The 13641-nt window shown below is 36.3% G+C and overlaps 3 protein-coding genes across 3 annotated transcripts; 2 read left to right on the top strand and 1 right to left on the bottom strand.

Annotated features, from left to right (window-relative positions):
• Positions 1–576: 576 nt before the first annotated feature.
• On the top strand, positions 577–1710 carry LOC108661819 (uncharacterized). The gene is made up of 2 exons (XM_018120479.2): positions 577–891; positions 1207–1710. The coding sequence occupies exons 1-2, from the start codon at positions 755–757 to the stop codon at positions 1523–1525; spliced, it is 456 nt and encodes a 151-aa protein (XP_017975968.2). The 5' UTR covers positions 577–754; the 3' UTR covers positions 1526–1710.
• Positions 1711–5447: 3737 nt separating this feature from the next.
• BMY3 (beta-amylase 3) lies at positions 5448–8593 on the top strand. The gene is made up of 3 exons (XM_007035414.3): positions 5448–6132; positions 6856–7338; positions 7441–8593. The coding sequence occupies exons 1-3, from the start codon at positions 5887–5889 to the stop codon at positions 8323–8325; spliced, it is 1614 nt and encodes a 537-aa protein (XP_007035476.3). The 5' UTR covers positions 5448–5886; the 3' UTR covers positions 8326–8593.
• A 478-nt stretch (positions 8594–9071) lies between these two features.
• On the bottom strand, positions 9072–12809 carry LOC18603434 (tubby-like F-box protein 3). Its single transcript, XM_018119542.2, has 6 exons — positions 12241–12809; positions 11041–11128; positions 10715–10844; positions 10434–10613; positions 9753–10245; positions 9072–9439 (listed from the first exon to the last, which is right to left on the bottom strand). Exons 1-5 carry the CDS (start codon positions 12526–12528, stop codon positions 9774–9776), a joined length of 1158 nt encoding a protein of 385 aa, XP_017975031.2. The 5' UTR covers positions 12529–12809; the 3' UTR covers positions 9072–9439; positions 9753–9773.
• Between the last annotated feature and the right edge of the window lie 832 nt (positions 12810–13641).

Here is a 13641-nt window from a genome sequence, read left to right as displayed (position 1 = left end):
GCCATTTGCACATTAACTCCATCTTAGATTTGTACCTTGTTTTTGCTTTCCATAACATGTTAAAACATGGAACCCAGAAGACCAAACTGAATTCCCAAGAACTCATCGGTTTCATTGAAATGCAAGTATTTGTAGCATTTAGTTGACATGTAACAGAGTTAGATTGAATATGAATTAGTGGAGCTGAACATAATGTCTTGTAAGCCATCAACCAGCAACCACCAAAATGTGACAAAGCTAGCGTTACTCCCCATCAAATTCTCAGTAGCACGCCTCATCTAACTTCCTAACAATGTTGGGCAAATCAGAAGCTTCCCTCTGTCCCTTGCATTTTCTGTGTCTCATCGCTTTCGACTTTCGTTCTCTACTTCTGTCTCGTGCGACAAACCAAAAAACCAAGTTGGAAGATTTGGCCTGAAGGGTAGGTTAAAGAACAGCAGTCGCTAGGTTTGACTGTTAGTTCAGAACCTTGGTAGAACCACTATATGCCATCTATCCGATGCTAACCGTACAATAAGAATGAACGGTGAAAAAAGTTAGGACAAAATTCAACGCCATCTATATATAATATACTAAAGTGTCAAAGAAAATCCAAGAACCGGTTTCCAAGCTCCTACTGGGGATTTCTCGAGATTGTATTCAAGCTACTCTAACACCATTTCAGGGGACTGCCATTGACACTGAGAAATCGAGCTCCTGCCAGTTTTCTACTGGTACTGGCTGCATTGTTGCTCGAGTGCAGTCGTAGGGCAAAATGAGACCACCTGGACCTGGAGGGCCTGGGCCAGGACCTGGTCCTCCAGGACCGGGCGGTCCTGGAGCTCCCTGGCCTGCGCCGGGGGGGTTGATTGTGGGCTTCTTCAATGGCTTGTGCAGTGGGGTATCTTCTTGGTTAGTAATATTTTCTAAACTGTTTAAAGCTTTCTTTCTAACGAAGAAGAATTTGGCATTTTTCTTTATAGATCACTCTTTCTTTTCGGTATGCAGGCATTAGCATGACTTGACAGAAACAAACTTTTGCCTCAATTCTAGCTAAACAAAAACTGGAAATTTTGACAAGAAAAGAGATAAAAATGTATAATTCCTCTTTGAATGATAAGATAGACATAGTAGTATTAACTTACTGTTTATTGTCTAGACCAAAAGAAAACCCCCTTACTGTTTTTTTTTCATTTTTTTTAACTTTTACCCACAAATTTTTGGCAGTCTATATGTGTTATGCTGTTGCTGGTTGATCCAAGACTGCTTCGGCGGTCCACCTCCACCAGGGCCTCCTGGCGGCCCAGGTGATGCACCTCCTGGACCTCCTGCTCCGGCTCCTCCACCACCCATTGCGCCTGCTCCACCTCCATCTCTACCAGGCCCGGCTCCACCTTATGCCGGACCTCCTGGTGGTCCGCCTGGACCTTTTGGTGGCCAGCCAGGACCACCTGGACCTTTTAGTGGCCCGCCAGGACCACCTGGTGGCCCTCCAGGACCCCCCGGAGGCCCTCCTGGTGGCCCCCCAGGACCACCTCCTCCTTAGCTATCCCAGGCATGAAGCGTCTAATTCTGACTAAAACAAAAGTATTTTGTTGGATGAAATCATTTTCTGCATCATTCAATCCTGCTAGGACAAACATGTACAACTTCACCAGAGTTGTGTGAGTGAGTTCTGTCATGTCATATGCCTTTTAATATCCACAAATTGTTGTTCTTTTCCCCCCATAACTTTTCTAAGTTCTCAATCTCAAGCAACCAGCAAGTAAACTGAGAAAAGTAATTTTCCAATTAATCTTGAAGAAACCATTCAATGTGGATAACTTTTTTCTTCAGGACCTAGCCGGTTTTAACAAGAATATGGTCCAAGCAAGTTATAAAGCAAAAAGTGACAGTTCGAGTTTAAATCTCGTCCAGGTTTATGTCGACATATCTTCAAGCAAAACAGATTGCTTAATCAGGTTTTACCCCTGTCGCCCCTAACTGCATCTCTGCTGATGGGTCCTGAGAATCAAGAGCCCAAGCATACACCAAACTGTGCAAACCTGGGCAAGAATGAGCTTAAATCCCTGTTTAAAGGTTCCATGTTTTCAGGTCCAAGAGACTCTGGAGCAAGAGGCTGTTCCATAAATTTCCATTCCTGAAAAATTGAAAGGTTTATAGTATAAATGGATACATGCACCCGATGGTCAAAATCACGAGCAACAATCAGTCAATCATGGTCATAGCATCAATTATTCATTCGACATGGCCCATTCAACTCTTGCCAAGTAATATTTAACAGAGGCATTTCCATGATGGCTTGGCTCTCAACCATGAAAACTCGAGTGTACAACACATCACATGAATTCTTTAATTAAGTATACCCATGATAATAAAAGATTTATATTCGATACATTATCAATATATATTATTATATAACCATAATGTTAATTATGATCTCATTCAAACAGGTAACTCTTTATCAAAGGCCAAACCAAAGATGTTTGTGTGTATGGTCAGCCTATTGAAGCAAGACTTTCTGTTCAAAATGAAATGTACAGCCAAGAACTAGACAAAAATACCTAAGATTCAAAGTCATACAATCCCGCCAGGCAGAGATCATTGCTGTTTTTGAAAGTTCACCATTGACATGGGTATCTCGTGGTCGGCAAAGTCATACACATGGAAGCATTTTCCAAGCAAAAAAGGTTAAAATTCCTTTTCCTTTTTTTTTTTCAGCTAAAAAGCTATAAATTAAAGGGCTAATTAGGCTATAGCACCATGAAACAACAGAATGAGGATTGTGGAATTCAAAGTGACAATTTCTCATTTTGGAGAAACAACAAAACATACCAAAGCGATGTAGCAAGAATTCTAGGATTGAGTTTACCTACCTTTCCAATTTTCACACATGGATCATGCTTTATTTGGTGCAAAAGTGAGCCACAATTTGTGCCAAGTGACATTTACTATTTTCTTTCTTTTTTTATCCAATAATTGTCACATCTCTTTCCTACCAAATGATTCATGGCTCCCCAAAGTTTTTATTTTTATTATATAGTTTAGATTAATATGAATTGACCCATTTATTTACATGTACCCGTGTTTTTTTCTTCTTTCAATTAACATCTTGTGGATCATTTTTATTTTTTATTAATACATTATGAATAATTTATATTTTTATAAAAAATTTAATTATTAATTTTATCTAATAAAATAATAAAAATACCTTTAAACGTGAATGGAAAAACTATATCCATTTTAGATTTAATTACCAAAAAAATATGAAAATATATTAAAATTCTTTCGGATAAGGTTTAGTTTTTCTTCCTTTAAAAAAAAGAAAAAAAGAAATTAGGGTTTAGGCCAAGTTTTGAGCTATCAAAAACCAGTGAAGTACTTTAAATAGTAAACACATCATAGGTTTTAGCCATTGCCAAACAAAGTCTATCCTCTCTCTCTCTCTCTCTCTCTTATTTTGGTTCTTGAGACTTGAAAGGCACCAAGCAAGTGGCATGGATGGTCACGAAATTGCTTGAAACCAAACCCATCAAAACCTCCAAATATATTTATCAGCAAACAAAGTGGACCATTGATAGTTCAATTTTGGAGAAAAGGAAAACATGTGCTTGATTTGATTGAATCCTCATAATGCACCAACACCACTACGTACGAAAATACACCTGTAAAGGGAAAATCTCTCTACACATTCACATACATTCAACTTGAGATGTTTTTTGTTTCCAATTTGAAATGAGAGGACAATCGATAACCCAACAACCTCAGCTGTCCTACCACTGTCATCATCCGATTCTTATGTAAATTTTTTTTGTATAATTTTGTACTATAAATTCCTCTTAATATTTTAACATTTTAATTTCAATTAATTACGTATATTATTTGTGTTTCGATCTTTTTCTTATCGTGACGTGTCTAAATTAAACATAATGATTGTAACTTAGAAGCGAAGGAAGAAAGTATGATTTCAAATCATTAACTTGGTAGTTCAAGTATAATTCTTTTTTATGAACGAAAATATTGAATATAAATATTTATAATAAATTTAAATTTAATTTTTTTAATTAAGTAAATTATATGATTTTTTAGTTAAAAAAGGGATTAATAACATGGTATTTAGTTATTTCTATTTACATGAATTATTTTTAGGATTGATTGAGTTAATTAGGTGATGGATGTAAATAATTTGCATATAAATTTAGAGTCTTGACTTGAAATGGGAAAACAAGAAAAATAAATTTCCAAATTTGTCCTTGTCTATCTCTGTTTTTGAATGATTAAAATAGCGGCTGTGGATTGCAGCAGTGGGCAATCAAAGACCACAGAATGTGAGGGAGGTAGGTCCCATCTGGCATGGACCTGAGTCAGCAGCCTGCCCACCGCCTCCCTTGTTAGCTTCCACGTGTCATCCCAATCCAAATCTCTATCATTGAATTTTTGGCAATAAACCAAAAAAAAGAAGTGTGAGGTGTCCATCAACTTTCCACGTCACCCAAGTTCCCTACACCATATCCACAAAATCACTTACTGTTGTTGAGTGTTGACCAATCCCCACCTTTCTCAAATTTTCTACCACCCCAAAAAATGAATACTAAAAAAAGTTTGTAATTTTTTTATTTATAAAATAAGATTATTGAATCTCTTTTTTTTAAATAAATGGTACGTACACTTACTATTGAATTAAATATTTTAATTTAAGATTTTTCGATTTTTGAACAATTTAATCTGAAGACAAGAATACAAGATTATTTTATTCCCTCTTTTCAAGTGACTCTAATTAATAAATGCAATGGACCGTTGGAATAATGGCCACATGGTTTGCCAACTTCCTCAGCAGTTGGATTTATTTATTTTTAATATTTAAAAATTAATCCTATGAGTACTTTTGGATAAATTACTGTATAAAAGATGATACTATTATTAAATACAATGTATCCAACATTTAAAATATCCTTTGTATTATCCACTCTCCAACTGGTTAGAAAGCCAATGTTCCCTGACAAGATCAGACTTCCCTATTCCAGGAAATATCAATAAATTATTGAATTTATGGATAAGATTTTATCCACATCACCATGTTTTTCAATCTTTTTACGCAAAACCCAAAATTTCAAAAAAAATTCATGTTTTTAATTCTTTATCAAGTAAAGATTTTGCATTTATTTTTATTTGTGAAATATTATTGTAAAATCGACTCTTAATAAGTAAGAAAAGATAAGAAAAGAGGGTGTTTTAACTGATCAAATGGATTACGTGTAAGATTATTTGCCCTAGTTAAAATGGATGAGGCTACGGCTACAGATTAAAAAGGATTGAAGAATGATAAAATTAAGGTGGGAGAAAAGGGCGACAAAAGTATTATTATGCGGCTGAAAATTTGGCAATCTATAAGGCTTACACGTGGCAGATACCCACCATTTTTGTTCGTTTTACGCGAAAAGCGTTTATTTAAGGGACCCCAAGCCATGAATAAAGCAGCTCAAATTTCTTGACTTCTCTCTAAAAATTTCATTTCAGTCCAAAAAAAGAAAAAGAAAATTGCTAAAACTCTCTCATTTCGATTGAGACCAAAGTTATAAGGTCCCTCCTTTATTCTTCTTCATACAACCCATTTCATCCCATATTTTTAGGATTTTTATTGCAGCTTTAGATCTGAGAGCAAATAACTTTTTTTGGGGTTTTTTGTTAGAAGTTCTTTTGGTGTAAATTTTGATCTGGGTTTAATCTTTTTAGATAAAAGGCTTGATTTTGAGCTTTGGGTTCTCTTTTGTTGGTTTGGGTTTAATTGTTCAAAGCTCTAGAAATAAACTGTTTTTTTTCCTTTTTCTTTTTTGAAGATTTTGGGGTAGTTCTGTCTGAGTTTCTCTTTTTAGTGGGAAAAGAAAAGGTTGGAATTTTGGGTTAGAAATGGAGGTGTCGGTGATTGGGAGTTCTTCTCAGGCAAAGATCTGTAAAACCGAGTTAGCATACAGGGACTTAAGGTTTTGTTTTGGGAAAAATAATGATAAAAGTAAAATCTTGTCCCGGAAACCTAACAGTGTTTGTTTTGAGAGTCAAACTGCGAGGTTTAGGAAAGCTAGGCTCAGATTTACGTTGGAAGCTGTCCACTCCGAAGCCGTTCTTGAATCCAAGTCTTCTACAGGATCGAATTCTGTAAGTTTTAATTATTTAGTTTTTGGTTTTGTTCTTGAGTATTTGCTTTTCGTTATTTTTTTTATTTGTTGAAGAGGGATAATTCTATTGAGATGTTTGTTTTAAATTAATGATAGTAAAGGTGAAGTTGTTATCTGAGTTAGAAGGATGTTGGAGTTTATTTATTTTTATAGATTTTAGATAATCAAACAAAATCCCATATCCCAAATGCAAATTATGTGGATAAATCATATATGTTCTAATGGTGAAGTGTGAAGAAATTTAGTAACAGGTACTTGATTCTTTCACTACTTCCATATTAGCATATTAATAGCTCCTGTTCATTTAGTTTTAAGCTTGTTTTAGTGACAGAGTTATGGCATTTGGATTTATATTCTCATTAGTGCATTGATTGTTGAATGAGTACAATTGAGAGGCACTCATTCATTATAGAATGCGATGCTAGCAAAATGTCATTCTCTTTAAGGTATCGAAAGGTTAGATACAAGTTGTTTCACTGCAAATACTGGCTGATAAAGTTGAAATCTTCTTTCCCTCTTGTATCAATTGAAAGGATAAACAATTGCATGTTTCCTATGATGCAAAGACCTAAAACCGGTAGCATTAATGGTTACAGTTTGATCTTGCTCCAACTCTCTTGCTTTAAAAAATATCATCAGCCGGATTTGGTTGTTGAGTCAAACTTCTGTTTATGCTGATCATAGCAAATTTTGGTTTTTGCAGCTTGATAAAGTAAGATTATTTGTTGGCCTGCCTCTAGATACAGTTTCTGACTGCAATACAGTAAACCACGCCCGAGCAATTGCTGCAGGACTAAAAGCTTTGAAGCTTTTGGGCGTGGAAGGTGTTGAATTGCCTGTCTGGTGGGGAGTGGTTGAGAATGAAGCAATGGGAAAGTATGGCTGGTCAGGCTATCTTGCTGTTGCAGAGATGGTCCAGAAAGCAGATCTCAAGCTTCATGTATCACTCTGCTTTCACGCATCCAGACAACCTAAAATCCCACTTCCCAAGTGGGTAATGCAGATTGGGGAATCCCAATCTAGTATCTTCTTTAGAGATCGGTCTGGACAGCATTATCGAGAAAGTCTATCACTGGCTGTTGATGATCTTGCTGTTCTTAATGGAAAGACTCCAATTCAAGTTTACCACGACTTCTGTGCAAGCTTTAAGTCTGCATTCTCACCTTTCATTGGTTCTACAATCATGGTAAGAAGTTTTGCCTATAGAATAACTCGATTAAATAAGCCAATATCTTAGACCCTATCTTGGTGTGCTGATGCTAATGGCTTCTGTATTGTGGTTTCTCAGGGAATCTCAATGGGTCTAGGACCTGATGGTGAGCTTCGATATCCCTCTCACCACAAGCCTGCCAAAAGTGACAAAATTACTGGAATTGGGGAGTTCCAATGTTATGACTTAAACATGCTTAACCTTCTTAAGCAACATGCTGAAGCAAATGGAAACCCATTATGGGGACTAGGTGGTCCTCATGATGCCCCCACTTATCATCAGTCACCCAACTCAAATAACTTCTTTAGGGATCACGGTGGATCATGGGAAAGTCCTTATGGTGACTTCTTCCTTTCCTGGTACTCAAACGAGCTCATATCTCATGGCAATCGTCTCCTCTCTCTTGCCTCTTCAATTTTTGGTGATACTGCAGTGAATGTCTATGGAAAAGTCCCACTGATGTACTCGTGGTACAAAACCCGGGCACACCCTTGTGAACTGACAGCTGGCTTCTATAACACTGCCTCAAGAGATGGCTATGAAGCAGTTGCACAGATGTTTGCACGGAATTCATGCAAAATCATCTTGCCTGGGATGGATCTGTCAGATGCACACCAGCCACACGAATCTCTCTCGAGCCCTGAATTATTACTTGCACAAATCAGAACAGCTTGCGGAAAGCACAAGGTTCAGGTTTCAGGCCAGAACTTGGCTTCTGGAGCTCCTGGTAGTTTCCAGCAGATCAAGAAAAATATGTTGGGTGAGAATGTTTTAGACTTGTTCACTTATCAGAGGATGGGAGCTCATTTCTTCTCGCCCGAACATTTTCCTTCATTCACCGAGTTTGTCAGGAGCCTAAGTCAACCTGAATTGCATTCAGACGATTTGCTAGCTGAAGAGGAAGAAGCCACTGAATCTGTGCATACAAGTTCAGACGCAAACATCCAAATGCAAGCAGCTTAGTGAGAGTTAAGAGGACATATTTATGTGTACATAGTATTCTTATAAGAACCAAATTATTGGACGGGGAAAAGATTGTACTGTGAGTATATTACATACATAGCTAAGCAAATATTTTCTGTTCTGCAAGAAGAGCTCAGAATATATTGACAATTATCTTTTAAGCTTGTATTTTTTAGAGAGAGCAGCAGCACCGTATTTCCGAATGTATGGGCCAATTCTCTTTAATTCTCCCTTTTAAAAGAAGAAATCCAACCTTGGGTTTAGTTTAGTATAATGTTTATATTTATCAAGCAACCATGGGTTTTGACCCCCCAACATTCAGGTTCTCTTATGGGGGTTTTGGTCACGCTTTCCCTGGCTGCGTCCTCCCCTCCTCGGAAAGATTAGAAACAGGGTTTCAAGCCTGTGAAAGTTGCATGACTCTTCTCAACAAACATGTGATTGTACTCATAAAAGTTAAGTAGCAACGATTCAAAGCTTAAACAAGTCATAATCTAACAATAATGTAACCGCCTCTGTTTCCTACTACTGTTAACGACATCCGTTTCTAAGAGTTTGCTTTACTCCTTTTCCCAACTACTTGCTGGAGTAGCTAACATTGGGTTCAACATATAAGTTGAGAGTGGTTGTCGATGAATACTTGTAATAGAATCTCTTACCTTATCCGATCTGATTTTGTAATTGGATAAATTGCATTATCCAATCCGATTAAGATTAGAGTATTTTATAATCGGATTAAGATAAAGTTCAGAAAGTATAACTTGGGTTGTATTCCTTAATGAATGTGCTTTTTTTCCCAAAACATACGCAAATTAGTTCAACTACATCGGCGGACTAGAAACAGAGCAAAGGAAGATCCTTGTAAAAATAATTATTATGTACAAAACTGAAGAAAATAAATAGAACTTGCCAACCTAGGAAGTTCCACTGTACTAACTCCCTGTAACTTCTAATTCTTTCGCATAATTTGAGCAAATCCAAAATCCGAGTTGACATGTTAATGGTCCTTGAGATGATTAGAAGCTTTCTTTCCACTTCAACCCCAGCAAAACACCAGCATTTGTATCTCCTTCACCTTCAATCTTATTGCAACAATCTTCCTACATCCCTGCTCCTGGGAAAAATAGGAAAACATATTAGTATTATTCATAGATTTCAATAACTATGGTGTGCATGGTAATTTGTATGTATTACTACTTAGTAGTTAGCCTGACACATCAGAGCTCGTAATCATCAGTTGGATGAGCAATCAATTGTCATGGTTACTGTTAAACATTACAGGTCCAAATAATGCCCACCAATCACCCTCTTGAAATCATTGCAGATATTTAAGCTGGTTGATTCGGGAATTAAAAACATGGGTAGAGAAGAAGAAAAGTTAAGCTGGCAATGGGGCTAGTTACTTTTTCAGATAATTAAATACAAACCTGTTGACAATCATGCATCATTCATTCACAAGCAATCTTAGTGTCAAAGCTGCTGAGGCAGATAGCAAATGCTTGGAATGCTGAGATTGGATACCGATAATCCATGGTAAATAAATCCTTCCCCACTTTTCCAAACTGGAGGATAATCTTCTCGTGCTCTGGCCCAGCTGGTCCATTTTCTGGAGAAGCCACCAGTTGAAAGTTTTTCACTGAAGCAACTGTCACTCGTCCATGGAAATTCAAGCACCAACACTGGAGTTGCTCATGCCACCTTGGAGCCTTATTTCTCAACACCAGTGCACCATCCTTTTGGCCAGATAAAGGTCCTGATAGAAAATTCTCCATGCCAGCTGATTTTGAATGAAAGATTGGGATCGATGGAAATAGATCCACCTTGCTGAAAGAAAACTCAGCCTGGGTGGGGGCTACTCCTCCTGGTCCTATCGAAGTGGCAGGGATGGAATCCATAATACACTGCATTTTCCTTGGACCCCTGGAAGTCATAAAACATATTTGCATCAACTACTGGAATGTGGAAGATCACAGAGAAATTAATGCCTGAGCTAAATCAATAATGAAAGACCACCATGGCTTTGGGGAATTAGCACTCTATGATCCCCCACATGACAGAGAGAACCAGAAATTATAAAATCCTTGAGCAAAATATGGGGAAACTCTCACCTTGAACCTAACATATTCAATTCATATGAAATGTGAGTGATGGGGTAGTTTCCGAAAGGGACTCTTGGTGAAACTTGTTTCAAATTTACTAGCCTAGAGGAGCGACTTTTGGTCATCTTTGCACCAGCATGAGGAGGCTGTCCGTCAAAGACAGTGAACTTTGTCCCTAAAAAATTTGATCTTGCCAAAAGGAAAGAAAGATATAAGATTTGAGCCCACAAGATAAGACAAAAAACAGAACTAATTCCATATCATCTCATTAGTTATAGCTCACTGCTCACCTCAATTTCCCAACATAAGTACTGCTCCCCTTTGACATATCTTCAGCCCGTATAGAGATGATATAATCTGTGCAAGTAGGACGCCTAGACTTACGGGCAGCAAGAAGGAACTTTCCATCATCGGTTAGTGCTGTCACAGAAATATAAACAAAAATTACTAAGTGTTCAAGCTCATGAAGGAAAAACTATATGAAGATATTGTCAATGAAATCGCTGTCCAATCATAATGCAACAAGCATGATTAGTTGTTTTGAAATACATCGACAGCTTTGATTGAACAGGCAGAGGAACCACAAAAACAAATAAAAGACAGAAAATGTGCTCACCATTAGTTAAACCAAGGTAAAGGTGATATGTTTGGGTAGATCGATTCCGCTTTATAAAGCACTGGAGGAGACAATCCTTTGGACCAGGCTGCAGACAATCCAACACAAGTTTGCGTGTGAATTGCTCACCATGAAAATTTCAAAATCAAAATGATTCCATTAAAAGACTAATTAGGTTCACACAAGATCTTTAACCCAATAAATACAGTACATACATAATGGAAAGCAAAACGACAGTTAAAGAAAGAGGCTTTGTTGGGGCTTTGGGGATTGGGGTGGTAGCACTTGGGGGCAGAGAAAGAACAGTACTCCGGAAAGATAGGTAGCTAGCTAGTGATTACTGTTAGCCCACACTGGTTGAAGCTGAAAGTGGTCCCAAATCCTGAACCAGTCTTAGTGGAAGTTTATCGAATAAGTTTACTGCATAAAGGGCAAAATGATTAGGGAGTCATGATGGTCCCCTAGCACTTATTGATTGTAAAATTACCCAGTCTAGTTGTCAATATCCAATAGACAAAATGGCACAAAACTAGAAATATCTTTGAAGAAGCAAATTTCCCCAAATTATCATTGCATCTCTAAAAGCAGACTGATAGGATAAGATTCTCCAAGAAGTTGCCTAATTTGTGCAGTTCGAAGGTACATTTATCGAGAAAGGAAGGCATCGATTCAAATTTATCTCTTTTATCTTCAATCCAAACAAGGAAATTAGACTACAAATCAGATCACCAGGCATAAAAATTGGGAAACAAATCTCAGCACAAGACTCCCAGGAAAGTAAAAGGAAATTTGTTCTAGCACTTTTAGAACCCGCAGAATGCAGAAGACATTAGCATAATTGGATTTATCATCACTTTGAAATGCTTAAAAAAACATTCCTTTGGCAAACCAGAACAGTAGAAAATCTTTCCAAGCCTTAAATGAAGATTTTAAACAAAGAAAAATACACACAGAAAACTAAAACATTAGCAGCCATAATCAAATGACCCTGTTTCCAAACAAAGGATTGGATACAACCACAGTAATTCAACTTCAAGCTACAATCTTCATTCAATCACAGCTCTGAAAAACTTTAAACAATGAACGAAAAAAAATTAAAGAACAATTTTTATTCACAAGTAAGCAAGTAATTGGAAACCGTGATTTTCAGACAAAAACAGAGGGAGACAGAAAACAGTAAGGAAGTTAAAGATTGAAAACCTGTTTAACTGAGATGGGAAAAGTTAATTTTCCTGATAGTTCAGGAACCTTAACGATCTCTTTAACGATAACCCGCCAACTCCTGCAAACACCAGCACAAGCTACCACGTTCTTTCTTTGAGGCCAAATACTTTCAGAGTCTTCAATCCTTAACAGAACTTCCCTTAACAGTTCCTGAGGCAGGTTGGCCCAGCAGCAACCACCGCCAACCGCCTCTTGGTCTGAACCATCCAGTTGGTCTTGAACCACCCGGCGTGACCTTAGCCTAGCAATGCACTTTATTGTCATGAATAACGTCAAAAAAGTGCAACAAAGCTTAAGATAGTTGGTGACAATGTCTAGCCCCTTATATTTCGCATGCAATCTTGAAAAAAGGGGTTGTAAGAAACTTAGGAGATTGTTGGGTTTTTGTTGTTTTCTAGAGGATTTGCTTAAAGAGGTGGCTTTGGGATTTGGATTGAAAATTGGGTTCAGAAGTTTTCTAGCGTTTGTTTAGACTTTCAACAGAGGGAGGGAGAACTAATATGAAAGAGGCGGTTCTTATGAGGAGGAAATTGTCTGGCTTCCCCTTTTGTAAAGAAGTTGTTTTGTTTTTTTTTGGAAATATTCAAAACCTACCTTTTTTAATTTTTTTTCTAAACTTATACAATTATTTTTTGAGTTTAAATTATTTTAAAATCATTGCAAAAATGAAATTTCAACATTTATTAATAACAAACTTACCTCGTAATATTTTAAAATTATATAATTAAAAATACATATTCAGACATATCAATAATATTATTTTAAAAAACCATCTAAACTCTCACGTTTTAATATAGTTTTAAAACAATTTAAACCAGAAAGAACCAATCATAAATATCCAATTATTTTTATTTTTAGGTATTAAGGTAGTTTGCTTTACCAAAAATTGTATTTTTACTTATTTTTCCGATCAATTTTAACAAATAAGTAATAGTAATAAATACAAGTAGTTGGTAAATGAAAAAAAAAAGTGAGGATAGAAAAATATATATTCCTCAATGTTTCCTACCTAATTTTGCTTTTGGGCAAAGGATACAATGTCACCCAAAAATAAAATAATTCAAAAAGCAATCGTAATTGACAATTTTTATTACTATTATTAATTTATTATTATTTATTTTATTAAGACCAAGACCAAAAAGGGCTGCCATGTCAAGCAGGCGGAGTTGGTTGTATTGGTAAAGAAAAAGATCAATTTGTCTTTTCCTTCCATTTTTTTAATGAAATATCTTATATTATAATAATTTATTTATTTATATTTTTATACATTTTAAAGATAATTTTATTAGTTAGTATATTAAATTTGCAATTTTCTTTTTTATGTATTAAAAAATGTATTTTTTTTATACATTCAATGTTCACATTGATTCACACAAT

This window comes from Theobroma cacao, chromosome 4 (assembly GCF_053813885.1).
Source record: "Theobroma cacao isolate CCN51 chromosome 4, ASM5381388v1, whole genome shotgun sequence".
NCBI classification, from domain to species: Eukaryota; Viridiplantae; Streptophyta; class Magnoliopsida; order Malvales; family Malvaceae; genus Theobroma; species Theobroma cacao.
Note: the sequence above shows the minus strand (reverse complement) of the source record. Positions and strands in the feature narration are given on the sequence as shown.